We start from the raw sequence: 14,636 nt of genomic DNA on the forward strand, positions 1-14,636 counted from the left end.
TTGGGAGCGAGATGAGCTCATGGCTCCTGCAGCGTGCTACAGCTCAGTGGACAGCTGTGTTTGTATGTTGTGTGTACCACATTCACTAATCCACACGCCATCCAGCTTGAGGTTGGATTTTGTATCTGTTTGTTTATATAGTATATTAAATACCATGAGTTCATATTGAAACCTCTGGTTCAAGTCCTGATACCACAGGGTTCATCAAGTTTTTGCTCATTCAAATTTCTTGAAAAGCTCATTCAAGTATTTGCTCATTCAAATTTCTTGAAAAGCTCATTCAAGTATATTCCTTTTTTTGAATTTCCTTCTTGGACGATAAAAAGCCTGACTCTCATCATTATTCCATCATTGTCAGTCTGTACCCCTGTGTTAATATATTATTGTTGTATTCTTTTTGTTTTAGTTTTACATTATCCTGTTAAAATACTGCTTCCCATAATTATTTGGGTTAGTTCTTTCTACCCTTTTCAGTGTGGTTATGGTATTGATTTATAAAACGGTTTCGTTTCTTTTTGTGTTTTACTCAGGGCATTTGTTGGCGATGGGCGCTTTCTCTGGGTTGAAGAGTGGGGACTCTGCACAATGTCTGCACAGAGAGGGGTCCCCTGCCCATTCTTCCTTCTGCACCATTCCCGGTGCTGCTTTTTCCCAACCTTTGCCCACCTGCCCTCTGCCCCATAGTAGAACAGTCCTTTAGTTTCTGATTTATTCTTTTTTTTTTTTTTTTTTAAGATTTTTATTTGTTTATTTGACAGAGTTACAGACAGTGAGAGAGAGAGAGAAAGGTCTTCCTTCCGTTGGTTCACCCCTCAAGTGGCTGCCATGGCTGGAGCTATACCAATCTGGAGCCAGGAGCTTCCTCCTGGTCTCTCATGCAGGTGCAGGGCCCACGCATTGGGCCATCCTCCACTGCCCTCCCGGGCCACAGCAGAGAGCTGGACTGGAAGAGGAGCAACTGGGACTAGAACCCAGCGCCCACATGGGATGCCGGCACTGCAGATGGAGGATTAACCTAGTGCGCCACTGTGCCGGCCCCTAGTTTCTGATTTATTTTTCCCATATTTCTTTTAAGCTATATCAAATGTGTGGCATAAATGTGGGTTCTATATTTATATAATTTGAGAGGTCTTGATAAGACTATTTTTAAAAATCTTTTTGAAATGTTTATTTTAAAACCTTCAAAATACTAATTTAAAAATTGTATCCAGCACATTAATTTTCTGTAAGGAGAGTGCGGTTCAGATAGTTACCTGTTAAAGAAATCTGTAGTCCTTCCAAAGTATTTACTCTGCTGTAGTTACTGAAACTGGTATCCAGCTCACCCTGCCAGCTGGAGGAATTTCACATGTGGTTCATTTGGACTTCTCCACACTTGTTGCGCGTGCCTCGTGTAGGGTCTTTCTGTGTAATCGGTCGTTCACCACCACGCCCGTAGAAGCCACCTCCTCTGTCCTTCTGTCCTTGCCGGCCTGTGAACTGTGTGGGGTTCTTTTGCGCCCCTCATCCTTTCCTTTCCTTCCTTGGAACCTTTGAGTGCTGAGTAATCTTTCCTTCAGGTGTATTTTGTATGTGTGTCCAGTAAGATTTTGCTCTTAACTCTCACAAGACTCACTTTAAAACAGACAAAAAGAATGCCTCATTTTTGTGGCTACATAAGAACCGAAAATATTTCCTTTACACTTGTAAGTCTCTCAATTATTTTTCCCCCAAGGAAGTGTAAACTATTAGATAGTTCATGATAAAAACTAGTTGTATGTTCTGCCTTTCTGAGTCAGATAATATGTTTATCTTTTTTAAAGATTTATTTAAAATTTATTTATTTATTTGAAAAGAGGGTGGGGAGAGAGAGGAGATCTCTTTGGCTGCTGGTTTACTCCTCAAATAGCTGCAATAGCTGGGGCTTGGCCATACCAAAGCTGGGAACCTGGAACTCCATCCTTAACTCCCACATGGGTGTCAGGGGCCCAAGTCCTTGGGCCATCGTCTGCCGCTTTTCCAGATGCATTAACAGAGCACTTGGGGCTTGAACTAGCACTCATATATGGGATGCCAGCGTCAGAGACTGCAGCCCGCCCACTTCGACAGTGCAAGCTCCGCGATTTATCTTTTGTGCTATCTAGTGATCCATACAAAATCTATGGCTTGTTCAGTTGTTTTCATAAGATACATTTTAATTTATACTCAAACTGTAGATATTTCTATCCCTGTTTGCTGTATACTCAGGAACATGAAGTGAAATCGTTGAGTTAGTTTTGCCAGCTGAAGATGATTGTCTTTTAAATCAATCTCCTAAACATAGCACATTTTACAGCACTTGAAAGCATCTACAGAAGCCATGTTTAAAATACATAGAACTTTCTTTTTCCAACTTGGTCATAATAGTTAATATTTTGATGCACTCATTCAAGCTAATTTATAAACTCCTACCTGGTTGACAAAACCTGAGGCGAAGGAGTTCTATGTAGCAGTGCACTACAGTGGTGATTCAGCGTTGTAGCATGCACATATTTACATATATACACACACAGGTGTGATGGTTTTTGTCCTTGTCAAAAAAAATCATCAGGTAGGAATTATCCTACTTTCCACTGAAACTAAGCATGAATAAGGATTTTTCTGTTACCTTACCAAATATATTGAGGCCATAGCTGCATATTTCCAAATATGTAGCAGGGTGGTGTAGCTTTCCAGCTTTCAAAATCTTTTAATTTGAACACTTGATCTATTGGCCAGCGCAGCGGCTCACTAGGGGCTAGTCCTCTGCCTGCAGCGCCAGCACCCCAGGTTCTAGTGCCAGTTGGGGCGCCGGTTCTGTCCCAGTTGCTCCTCTTCCAGGCCAGCTCTCTGCTGTGGCCCTGGGAAGGCAGTGGAGAATGGCTCAAGTGCTTGGACCCTGTACCCGCATGGGAGACCAGGAGAAGCACCTGGCTCCTGGCTTCTGATCAGCGCAGCGCGCCTGCTGTAGGGGCCATTTGCGGGGTGAACCAACGGAAGGAAGACCTTTCTCTCTAAAAATAAAAAAAAATAATAAAATAAAATAAACACTTGATCTATTTCCTATTTTTCTTGATAGTGTAGGAACCATTTCATTATCCAGCTTCTAAATGGGAGGCCCTTTTGTCATTTAATTTCTTCAGTTTCTTCTGGAAATATTAAAGCTTCCTTTCTCTAATGACTGCTTGCTTTTCCCCAGTTTAGACGCTTTAAGACCACATTTTTTACTTCTCTTATGACTACTTCATAGTGTAAGAAATAAGAAAAAGAAGCAAAAGTTGTTGAATATAATAGTCTCCGTGGAGTTTACTGCCTTTTCTGTCTTTCGTTGATGAATTAAAAATGTATCCCTAATCTCCCATAATCCAGACATTTTTGTGCAATTCATACTGCACTTATCCCCAAAGTTCTGTTGGAAGCACTATGTCATTGCTGTGTGTCTGAAAATAAATGCATTAATTGCATCTATGGGCGTGTGTGTTTTCACATTGATCTCCACTGTTTACCCAGACAGGCATGGTACATTGTGATACAGCAGTTGGCACACCTGATTACATATCCCCTGAGGTCCTGAAGTCACAAGGGGGTGATGGCTACTACGGACGGGAATGTGACTGGTGGTCTGTGGGTGTTTTCCTTTTTGAGATGCTAGTGGGTAAGTAAGTGTTTTAGCTTGTCCTTTTTTCAAAATCCTTCTCATAACACTGAATCTGAGAATATAAAGAAGTTGCCTGCATCTTTGGGAAGAATTGGGATTTCTGGTAACCTTGAATTAGCAGTATCTGCTATGACATATTGTTAATCGGAGAATTAATGGCAAGTCTGATACTGGCACAGTGATTGAGTAGAATAAGGAGATTATCAAAGGAATTGAAGGTGTATTGCAAGGAAATATTTCTCTCGCAGAGCTTTTTGAATTAAAAAAAAAACTGTTAGAACAAAAAGCAAGTTTATAGTTTCATTGGGCCTCTTCTAAGGTTTTCTTGGTAATTGTATTTTTGTAAATATTTTAAATATAAGGCTGGTAATATTTGTTCCAATAGTAATCGGGAACTAAAAGTACCTTTTTGTTTATGTAATTATGTTACATAATTGATTTTGTAAACTGTTTTCATTCTACTTATTACTTGTGTGTATATTTGTAATTCTAGTTAAGTGAATCATAAATATAGTTATGAACCATTTGATTATCAAGATAAATATGTTTTATAATATTTCAGTTTCAGAAAACTCAGAGCCATATTTAATAATTTATTTTTCTTTGAGCAGATCAAAATTTGAATAGCTTAAGTATTTCAGAACTTCTCTTTATATGATAGATTTCATTCCTAAGGTTTTCCATTTTTTCTTTTTCTCTCTCTTTTAGTTTAGTTTTTTTTTTTTTTTTTAAACTTACTTGACAGGTAGAGTTAGACAGTGAGAGAGAGAGACAGAGAGAAAGGTCTTCCTTCCATTGGTTCACTCCCCAAAATGGCCGCTGTGGCCGTCGATGTGCTGATCTGAAGCCAGGAGCCAGGTGCTTCCTCCTGGTCTCCCATGCGGGTGCAGGGCCCAATCACCTGGGCCATCCTCCACTGCACTCCCGGGCCACAGCAGAGAGCTGGACTGGAAGAGGAGCAGCCAGGACTAGAACCCAGCGCCCATATGGGATGCCGGCGCCGCAGGCAAAGGATTAACCAAGTGAGCCATGGCACTGGCCCCTTCTCTTTTAGTTTTTAAAAATATGTATTTATTTATGGCCGGTGCCGCGACTCACTAGGCTAATCCTCCGCCTGTGGCGCCGGCACCCTGGGTTCTAGTCCCGGTTGGGGCGCCAGATTCTGTCCTGGTTGATCCTTTTCCAGTCCAGCTCTCTGCTGTGGCCCGGGAGGGCAGTGGAGGATGGCCCAAGTGCTTGGGCCCTGCACCTGTGAGGGAGACCAGGAGGAAGCGCCTGGCTCCTGGCTTCAGATCGGTGCAGCACACTGGCCGTAGTGGCCATTAGAGGAGTGAACCAACAGAAGGAAGACCTTTCTCTCTGTCTCTCTCTCTCTCTAACTCTGCCTGTCAAAAAAAAAAAAATTAAAAAATAAGTTTATTTTGATATAAAATATTTTTAAATTGATGAATGGTTTTTCCATAATACACATTTTCCGTGAACTTTGTGAAGACCTCTCATATTCTCTTACCTGCCTAGACTCTTCCATCAATTTAGAAAGTAAGGTACCTTGGAGGAGGAAATTTGGGTCATCTGAAGAGGCCATTTAAATCTGCTACTGATTTCAACTCTGAGGGCTGAATTTAGAATTATTTTTCAGTTTAAGGAATTTATTAATATTATATGCTTGGGGTCACAGTAAATACATGATAATAACTACAACACAGTTCCCATCAAGTCTCATGTTAATGTGGTATTAATATAAAGAAAACAGCTTCAATGTAGTTTATAGATATAATTCTAATAATGTAATGATACTTCCCCCCTTCCCCCTTTTCTCCCTCCCTCCCTCTTTAAATTTTCAGATGGCAGTGCTTTGTAGTGTTCTGAACCTACTGTGGGTGCTTGCTCCGGTTAGTTAACACTGGGCTTCATTTAAAGGATTTTATTGAAACTAAAAATGGCACCAGGAAAGTCTTGAATTCAAAAGCACCCTCCCTTCTCTCGAAAACATTGAATATCCCTTTTGAAGTTTGGGATTGGCTGGTGTGGCAAAGTTTGGTTTGCCGTAAAATTGCTTACAATATAGGCACACTGGCAGGGCCATTGTGGCTGAAGATGATTACTGGACAAGTGGTGCCTTGAGCGTTTTCTTAGCACTGGTTTTAGTGTCTCACAGACATTCACCTGGAAGCCTGCCCTGGCATTGTGTTACGGTTCTTCGCCAGCTCTGTTTGTCATGATTGGCAAGTCACCTGCAGCCTCTCGGGCTGATTTCTCCTGTGTGACAAAATAGAGCTGCTCTCACTCCTGGAGCAGCGCTGTCCAGCTGGCCATGGAGGCACAGCTTTCTAGGTGTGCTGCTCAGTGCGGTCAGCCCTGAATGCGTTGGGTCCTTGAAATTACACTGTGTATGTAACTAGGGAGCTGTATATGACTTTCATTTTATTTCAACTTAAGATTGCCACATGTGGGCCGGCACCGTGGCTCAATAGGCTAATCCTCCGCCTGTGGTGCCGGTACACTGGGTTCTAGTCCCAGTCGGGGCGCTGGATTCTGTCCCGGTTGCCCCTCTTCCAGGCCAGCTCTCTGCTGTGGCCAGGGAGTGCAGTGGAGAATGGCCCAAGTCCTTGGGCCCTGCACCCCATGGGAGACCAGGAGAAGCACCTGGCTCCTGCCATCGGATCAGTGCAATGCGCCGGCCGCGGTGGCCATTGGAGGGTGAACCAACGGCAAAAGGAAGACCTTTCTCTCTGTCTCTCTCTCTCAATGTCCACTCTGTCAAAAAAAAAAAAAAAAAAAAAAAAAAAAGATTGCCACATGTGGCTGATGGCTGCCGACCTGGACAGTGCAGCTCCTGAGAGTGATCCCAGGTGTGGATGCTGTGAAGGGCTGGAGGGCTCATCAGTTCTGAATCCCCTCAGACACCTTCCTTGAGTTAGTCAGTGGACTGTTTCTGTGCCTTAAAAACTAAACCAGCAAATTCTAGAGTGAGTTAGCATTGATTCATTTTGCTTTCATGGGTGGAAGAAGCATTGGCGTGGTTACAACTTGTATTCTTTGTGAGAGTCTGTGTGTTTTGACAAGGGCTCCCAGCTTATAGACCAGGTATTCTTGCATGCATGTGCAAAATTTAAACTTAATATATTTAAATATTAGGTTCTCTAATACATTCATTGTCGTCTTTCTTGGATTTTAGGAGACACTCCATTTTATGCAGATTCACTTGTAGGAACTTACAGTAAAATTATGGATCATAAAAATTCACTATGTTTCCCTGAAGATGCAGAAATTTCTAAACATGCGAAGAATCTCATCTGCGCCTTCTTAACAGATAGGTAATGTCCACTGGATTTCTTTGTCGAGAAGCCCCTTTACCTTGAGATGTGTAGCAGTGAGAACATGCCTAACTGCTCACAAATGAAACCAGCTCTCTCGTTATCCCAGTTGCCTCAGCGTTTGCCTTTTCCTGCGCTACACCTGGAGTTGGATTCCCCTCTCCTGTTATGTGCAGCAGCACAGCCGTGAGCTAACTCTCCTTAACCCAGCAGAGAACAGAGCTTGGTACATCACCTGTCTGAAAGTGTGAAGCTTTTGTGTTATTCACATTTTAGGTCTAAGGTGATTAGTCCATGTTACCCTTGACTGTAGCACTTGTGTAGATAAATCACCAACAGTTTGTAGTCTTAACAGCTATTTGTGCTCCACCTGGAGGTGCCGTTTTCTGGACCCTTTTATTTGCATTTGGATATGAAAAATCTATTCTGGGAATTCTGTACTTTAAAAAACAAAATAGATGACAAAGATGTGAAAGCTTTGTTCTGAAAGGGGAGCTAGAAAGCTGCTTGGGCCTGTTCCGCCTTCCTCTCTGCTGCTCCGTCCTCTGTGGTGGAGGCCGCTGGCAGGACCAGCACAGATGCGCGCTGCGTGAGCGTGCTTGCACTTCCGCTCCAGCACTGAGTCACTGGCTTTGGGGTCTCGGGGAAATGAGTACATCTTTTGGGAAATGGTTTTACTGATCCATAAAGCGACGGGCTCAAGTTAGGTAACTAAGGGCGTTTCTAGCTCTGCTACGCCGTCACTCCTCCGCTCACCTCACTCGTCAGCTGGTCGCTGTCACACAGTACGGCAGTGAATATTCTCTTAGGTTCATCTTTGCGTACTTTTTGTAGGGTAAAGTCTCACAGGTGGAATTCTGGATATGTATTGTGTGTGTGTGTATATATACATGAACAATAACTGTTCCTCTCATTGAAGTGAACATAAAAAATGTTCATCAGAGCCAGGGAACATTATTTTGTCTTTTTTCTTCATTATAGAGGGTAATAATCATGTGTTTATCAATCGTGTAAACTAAAACTTTAAAAGTTTTAATTATATAATTAGTGAACAATTAATGCTGATAATTTCAAAACATAGCCTGTATTGTGTTTCATTTGGAGTTGGTAGGAATAACTATAAGTGTTGATGAATGGTAAGTTATAAAATAAGGTATATTGTGTGTTCATGAAAGGAGTGCTAATTCTGAAAGATTTTCTTTAGCAACCACTAGGGTGGGGAGGTACAGTAAGAAATAATTATAAATTAACAACAGATATTTTGAAAATAGTTTAATGCCATAAATGTAACTAGGAGCATTTCTCTTTAAAGTCTACAGACTTTCCTTTTTATTTAAACATAGCTCCAGGGCCATACATAAAATAGATGCTCTCTATTTCCATGCACTCTTCGTCGAAAACTCAGGGTCAAAAAATGAAACTCTTAGTAGCATTTTTCTCGTGTTAAGATGGTGATTTTAATATAAATATAGAGATAGAATTCATCACAGTAAATATCAGTAGCTCCGGATACAATGTGTGAGTTTTTTTTTTTTTTAGGAAGAAAATAACTTTTAAAAGACATTTTTCTGTGGAGAGTTTTGAATGCCTTGTCTGTGCTGGAAGCCGGACCGTGCCGGCCTCCCTTGAAGGAGGTTGCTCGTGTGATTTGGCACGTGCGAGAGGGTTTTTTACTTGAAAGGCTCATGGACACAGATCCAACGGACACGGACAGCAGGCAGCGTATATTCCACTTTCTAGGGCATGACTGCATCGCAGGCTTCCTCATGGATCTGGAGCGATCAGAGGATATAAACTGGGTGGCTTATTTTGGGGAAACAGTTAGGCTGAAGCTTTTACTAAGAATATCTCAAATTCATGTGTTGTCTTTGTTCTGGCTAAACTGTTGAGATGAGTTAATATTTTTATTTTTTCATAATTTTATTTTTATAATACAATCTTTAACTGCATTATTTAGGGAGGTACGACTTGGGCGAAATGGGGTAGAAGAAATCAAACAGCATCCTTTCTTTAAGAATGATCAATGGAATTGGGATAACATAAGAGAGAGTAAGTCAATAAATTAAATATTTCCATTCCATCACATTTTAAATCATATAAATAGATCCCTCTTTTGAAATAACAATCATGTTTGAGACCCCTTAATACTAACTCATTTTTAAATTGAGAGCTTTCATTTCACGTTTGTCCTGTGGCAATATTTATAACTAAATTAATATTTTCTCACCATTTTAATAAACATACATATTTATTAGCAGTATTTCCCAATGCTTTCATTATATTCATGTCAATAAGCATTATACATTTCTTAATATTCACAGTTGAGTTTTGTGGGTATCAATACTTTTTCAGAATAGGGAAATACTCTATTAATTTGAATTGATAAATTAGAATTATGTGTGGAGACTGTGTCCTGGTAAGGCACAATGCAGTAATTCAGTTCTATGTCATGTACATATGATATTGATTCACTTTAAAGGTAAGAAATATTTCTGCTTAGAGAAGTAGAAAACTGAGCACCCTACAGAATAATTGTGCAAGTAATTGTTGCTTGTAAATTTCAACACCTAGAATAATATCATATACCTTTCCCTTTTAAATTGATTAATCTGTATTTAAAGGTGATCTCATAGTAATAAATTACTAAAATTTCAGTTGTACAAAATGATAAAATGAAAGATGCAATGAAATTTGATGTCAGTATAATTAAGCATTATTAAAAATATGTATTGATTTATAATAAAACAAGTAGGGTGGCTTATATTTTGCATTTTGGTTATGAGTGAAATAATTCATTTCTTTTCTTTCGATTAGCGGCAGCTCCTGTGGTCCCTGAACTCAGCAGTGACATAGACAGCAGCAATTTTGACGACATTGAAGATGATAAAGGCGATGTGGAAACCTTCCCGATTCCTAAAGCTTTTGTGGGAAACCAGCTGCCTTTTATAGGATTTACCTACTATAGAGAGAATTTGTATGTGATTTGGTTTTAAATTTTATTCTTTTCGGAGTCTACCAATAAGATGATAATACTTTTTTGAGATGACATATATCAAATAGTGTTAACATGTTTTAAGTTTTTGAGTTTTTCTTAAAGGATTGTTGGAAAATTATTTTAAATTTCATTTTATTTTGTTTCTGAATATTATGTTCATTTACCTTGAGTACAAGGCACTTTTTTGTGTGGAAGATTTATTTGTCATAAAGCGAGAGGAAGGGAGGCAGGGAGAGATCTTCTCCAAAGAACTCCATTCAGGTCTCCCATGTGGGCAGCAAGGGCCCAAGCCCTTGGACCGTTTTTGACTGCTTTCTCAGGCGTATAAGCAGGGAGCTGGATTAGAAGCACCAGTCAGCACTTAAACTTGGGCTTATTTGGAATGCCAGCATTGCAGCGGTGGCTTAACCCACTGGCACAACACCAGCCCTGCAAGGCAGTGTTCTGTGTTGTTTGGGCATGTAGAATAAAAACAAGGACCTGCTTTTGTTGGAGCTTGCCATTTCATGAAGGTTGTAAGAGAATTATATTGTCTTAGAGTAGGGTAGAGTGTGATACTTTGCCTTAAAAAGATGTGATGAGAATTTGAGGTGGTTCAGAAGAAAAAAGCCGTAGTTGTTTTGAGTGGATGAGGAGAAGCCAGGGAAGACTTCAGGGAGAGGTAGCATGCTTCGCCAAGTCTAAGTCTATCGGAACAGTTACCATCCCTGATGTAAATGGCTAAGAAAGGGTTTTGGATGGCCAGGGTGCGAGGATGTTAGGGGAGGCAGCAGAGTGGCGTAGTCCAGTAGGGCTCGGCTGTAGGGCATTTGACTGTATCATGACTATTACAGGGTTTCAGGAGACTGATTTCCTGCCTGTCCCCTCTTCATCCAGCTCAGAGCCTGGCACAGGCCATTCAGAAATTATTGGTTGATTGAAGTGAGTGTTGACATAAGCAAGTACAGTGGAGTTGGAGTTTCAGAGAATAATGTAACAGAGTATTGCTGTATGCTTTGGGAAGGGACTTTTGATTAATAGTCAGTGAGGGGCTGGTGCTGGGGCGCAGTAGGTTAATCCTCCGCCTGCAGTGCCAGCATCCCATATGGGCGCTGGTTCTAGTCCTGGTTGCTCCTCTTCCAGTCCAGCTCTCTGCTGTGGCCCGGGAGGGCAGTAGAGGATGGCCCAAGCCATTGAGCCCCTGCACCCGTGTGGGAGACCAGGAAGAAGCACCTGGCTCCTGGCTTCGAATTGGCGCAGCTCTGGCCATTGTGGCCACTGGGGAGTGAACCAATGGACGGAAGACCTTTCTCTCTGTCTCTCCCTCTGTCTATAACTCTACCTCTGAAATAATTAAAAAAAAAAATTAGTCAGTGAGGTGCCATCACAAACTGTTAAATAGTTGAGTGAGGCGATAAAGACACCTGAGAAGCGTTTTTGATGGGTTTTGGATGTCCTTGTATGGAATTACCGGAGTGACCAACCATTAGAATTTGCCCAGGTCGGCATAGGGCTTCCATTCTGAAACCTGGAAAATTCCACGCAAACAAGGATGAGTTGGTCACCGTGGTAATGGTAATGTTCTGAAAATTATCTAATGCTGACCAAATGGGGGTGTCAGTGCCAAGGGAGACCCACGCGTGTCTAAGGGAGTGGAGAGGAGCTACAGATGGTGATTGCTGTGTTAGAGTAAGACTCAGGGATCAAGAGACGTTATCTTTGAAAATGGGTAGAAATGTCTCTTTCCAGAAGATGGGGTAGACTAAGAATAAAATTGTTATAGAAACGCAGATGAAATGAAGAGGAGGAAAGTATAGTTTATTTTGTGACTCTAGTCCTAGTAAAACTAAAGACTGGGAAAGTTTGGCTTTTTTTTTTTTTTTTTTTTTTTTTTTTGACAGGCAGAGTGGACAGTGAGAGAGAGAGACAGAGAGAAAGGTCTTCCTTTGCCGTTGGTTCGCCCTCCAATGGCCACCGCGGCCGGTGCACCGCGCTGATCCGAAGGCAGGAGCCAGGTGCTTCTCCTGGTCTCCCATGGGGTGCAGGGCCCAAGCACTTGGGCCATCCTCCACTGCACTCCCTGGCCACAGCAGAGAGCTGGCCTGGAAGAGGGGCAACTGGGACAGAATTCGGCGCCCCGACCGGGACTAGAACCCGGTGTGCCGGCGCCGCAAGGCGGAGGATTAGCCTAGTGAGCCACGGCGCCGGCCCAAGTTTGGCATTTTGAATCACTGAAAATGATGTGGATGTCCAGAGGGAGACGTTTATTTCTCCATTTAAATAATACATAGATATGAAAAGAAAGAGAAATTCTTTGTGCTCGCTGTTTAATTCTAAGAATAATGTAGTTGAATAAGATCAAAAATGGATTAAGATGAAATGCAAAGAAATTTATTTTCCTTCTCCTTCCTTCTAGGTTATTAAGTGACTCCCCATCTTGTAGAGAAAATGATTCTGTACAATCAAGGAAAAATGAAGTATGTGTAAATTTTTACTATGGTTACTTTAGTCATGTGTTCAAATGCTTTAGTAGTAACCCATGTTCTTTTAAGAATTCATTTAATACTACTTTTTATATCATGAGGTGGCGTTCCTTGTCTAATACAGGTCAGCCTAATATTGGAGTAATTCATTGTAAGACATAGTGACTGATGTAAAGATGAATTATGCATGGCCTTAGGCTGAAGTTAGTAGCAAACATGCTGAATAGGTTTATAAACAGCTGTAATACTAGTTGGAAAGTGTTACGATAGGTGCTGTGAGAGCTATAAGCTATAGAAGTAGAGGATAGATTCACATTCTACGTTCATATTTAGGGATGACTGTGTGTAGTGGATAGCTTTGTTTATCAAAGAATATTTTGTGACCTCTGTTGTTTGTAAGTATATTCAAAGCTAAATCGTACTCCTAGAGGCTGCTTTCATTTGTGGGAAAATAAAATTAAATGCTAAACATTGTTTCTTCGGACTTAGAATTGGGTAGGTTGGATGATTTTGTTAGGATTTGTGTTTCAGATATTTTACAGAACATAAAAAGAATTTTAATATTGTCTGTGTCTTTTGTTTTGTCTTAAATAGGAAAGTCAAGAGGTATGTTGATGTTGATGTTGTCACAAATATTGAAAACCTGAGGAAAACTAGCCCCCTACAGTGTTGTAATACAGTCGTAGCTGCCTGGTGTCGCAGAGCCGCGTCTGCAAGGAGAGAAGTTCCCAAGCCTTTTTTCTACTGAGTAGCCCTTTCATTCTTGCTCCTATGAGTCTCTTGTTTAAAATACATTGTGTGTTGTTTCCTTTTTTCATTTATCAAAGTGCTGTTACTGGCAGCAGGAACTTGTGATTAGCAGGAGTGCTCCAATTGGACTAATATAGTGGCAGCCAAAAGCAGTTAAATGTGACTCTCTATTAGTCTGTATAGTCTTATTATAGGAAAATGAGAGTTTTTCTTAAGATATGTGAAGTATTTAACCACTAGAGAGAAGAGTGGCAGGAACCTTGGCATCGGTGCTGATTGGCATTGCTGCGCACTGGCTGTTCTATCTTGAGCTTACTCATTTGTTTTGTGTTCTTTGTCAGGTAGATTAAACACTCACCATCCTTTGGGGTGCTTGTTAGATTAATGACATCAGAAAGTTAAATCCTTTAAAAAGGAAATGAAGTCGCAGATATGGATTATTTAGTGGGAGCTAGAATTTCAGCTTTGTGGCGAGGGAGAACCCTGAGTGATGACTTGGAGTTAACTGTCTTACTCCTGAAGAGCCTTTCAGTCGAGTTCTCCTTACATCCTGTGTGGTGCCCACCGCTGTGTGGGAGGTATATAATCGGAGCTTACTTTTTTCTCAGAACAATAATATGTTTTTGTGCATATTCAGATGGATATTTGTCTCATATAGACCTTTTATCTGCATTTCATAAGCACATATAGTGACTGTATTTTTAAGTAAATATTCTGTACAATAGCACTGGGATATCAGAAATGGTATCCTTTATTTATGATGAATTTGGCAAAAGAATCCTGCCATAATTTGAGCTTCTCAGCCATATTCACCATACATACATGTGTACCGTGAGCAAGAAAGCAAGAGACGGGGAGTGTTTCCGTCTATCAGTAAGTCTCACTAAGAAGGTCCAGCAGTATTCCAATGCAGTGATGATATGTGTATTAAGTGAAGAACAAAATACATTGGCCATTGTTTTATTTTAGCCTCTCATCTTTAAATATGGACAAAAATTTTAATTACAGGTTTTTTTTGACAGATTCAGAAAAAATTATATACATTAGAAGAACACCTTAGCAATGAGTTACAAGCCAAAGAGGAGCTGGAGCAGAAGTGCAAGTATGTTTTATAGATAAATAATTACATTTAAAAATTAAAGTTTATACATTTTATTAAAAAGAAGAGCTACACAGTAATTATATAATTGTTTTAAGTGTATAGACTATGCTTTTTGTAACTTAGAATTACTTACTATTTCTTTCTGAAATTCTTTAGATCTGTTAATTCTCGCCTGGAGAAAACAGCAAAGGAGCTAGAAGAAGAGGTATAGTTGTCCTGTCCTTTTATTAACATTTTTGCTGGTAAAATCTTTGATGTCTGACTTAATTACCTACTTCTCTTAATACTTTGGTAATGCATATCTTGGTATATATATAGTAAAACCTGTAGCACTGGAGAAGACTGTTACAGGGTA

At 40.6% G+C, this 14,636-nt stretch overlaps 1 protein-coding gene across 5 annotated transcripts in view; it reads left to right on the forward strand.

Annotated features, from left to right (window-relative positions):
- Positions 1-14,636, forward strand: part of ROCK2 (Rho associated coiled-coil containing protein kinase 2) — a 149,518-nt gene that overhangs the window by 98,487 nt on the left and 36,395 nt on the right. For all 5 annotated transcript variants that reach the window (XM_051827822.2, XM_070069461.1, XM_051827821.2 and 2 more), the window contains exons 6-12: positions 3,508-3,652; positions 6,834-6,972; positions 8,930-9,021; positions 9,787-9,946; positions 12,363-12,423; positions 14,202-14,281; positions 14,438-14,486. In XM_051827822.2, the coding sequence (XP_051683782.2) occupies positions 3,508-3,652; positions 6,834-6,972; positions 8,930-9,021; positions 9,787-9,946; positions 12,363-12,423; positions 14,202-14,281; positions 14,438-14,486 (726 nt within the window). The remainder of the gene's footprint in view (positions 1-3,507; positions 3,653-6,833; positions 6,973-8,929; positions 9,022-9,786; positions 9,947-12,362; positions 12,424-14,201; positions 14,282-14,437; positions 14,487-14,636) is intronic.

This window comes from Oryctolagus cuniculus, chromosome 2 (genome assembly GCF_964237555.1).
Source record: "Oryctolagus cuniculus chromosome 2, mOryCun1.1, whole genome shotgun sequence".
NCBI classification, from domain to species: Eukaryota; Metazoa; Chordata; class Mammalia; order Lagomorpha; family Leporidae; genus Oryctolagus; species Oryctolagus cuniculus.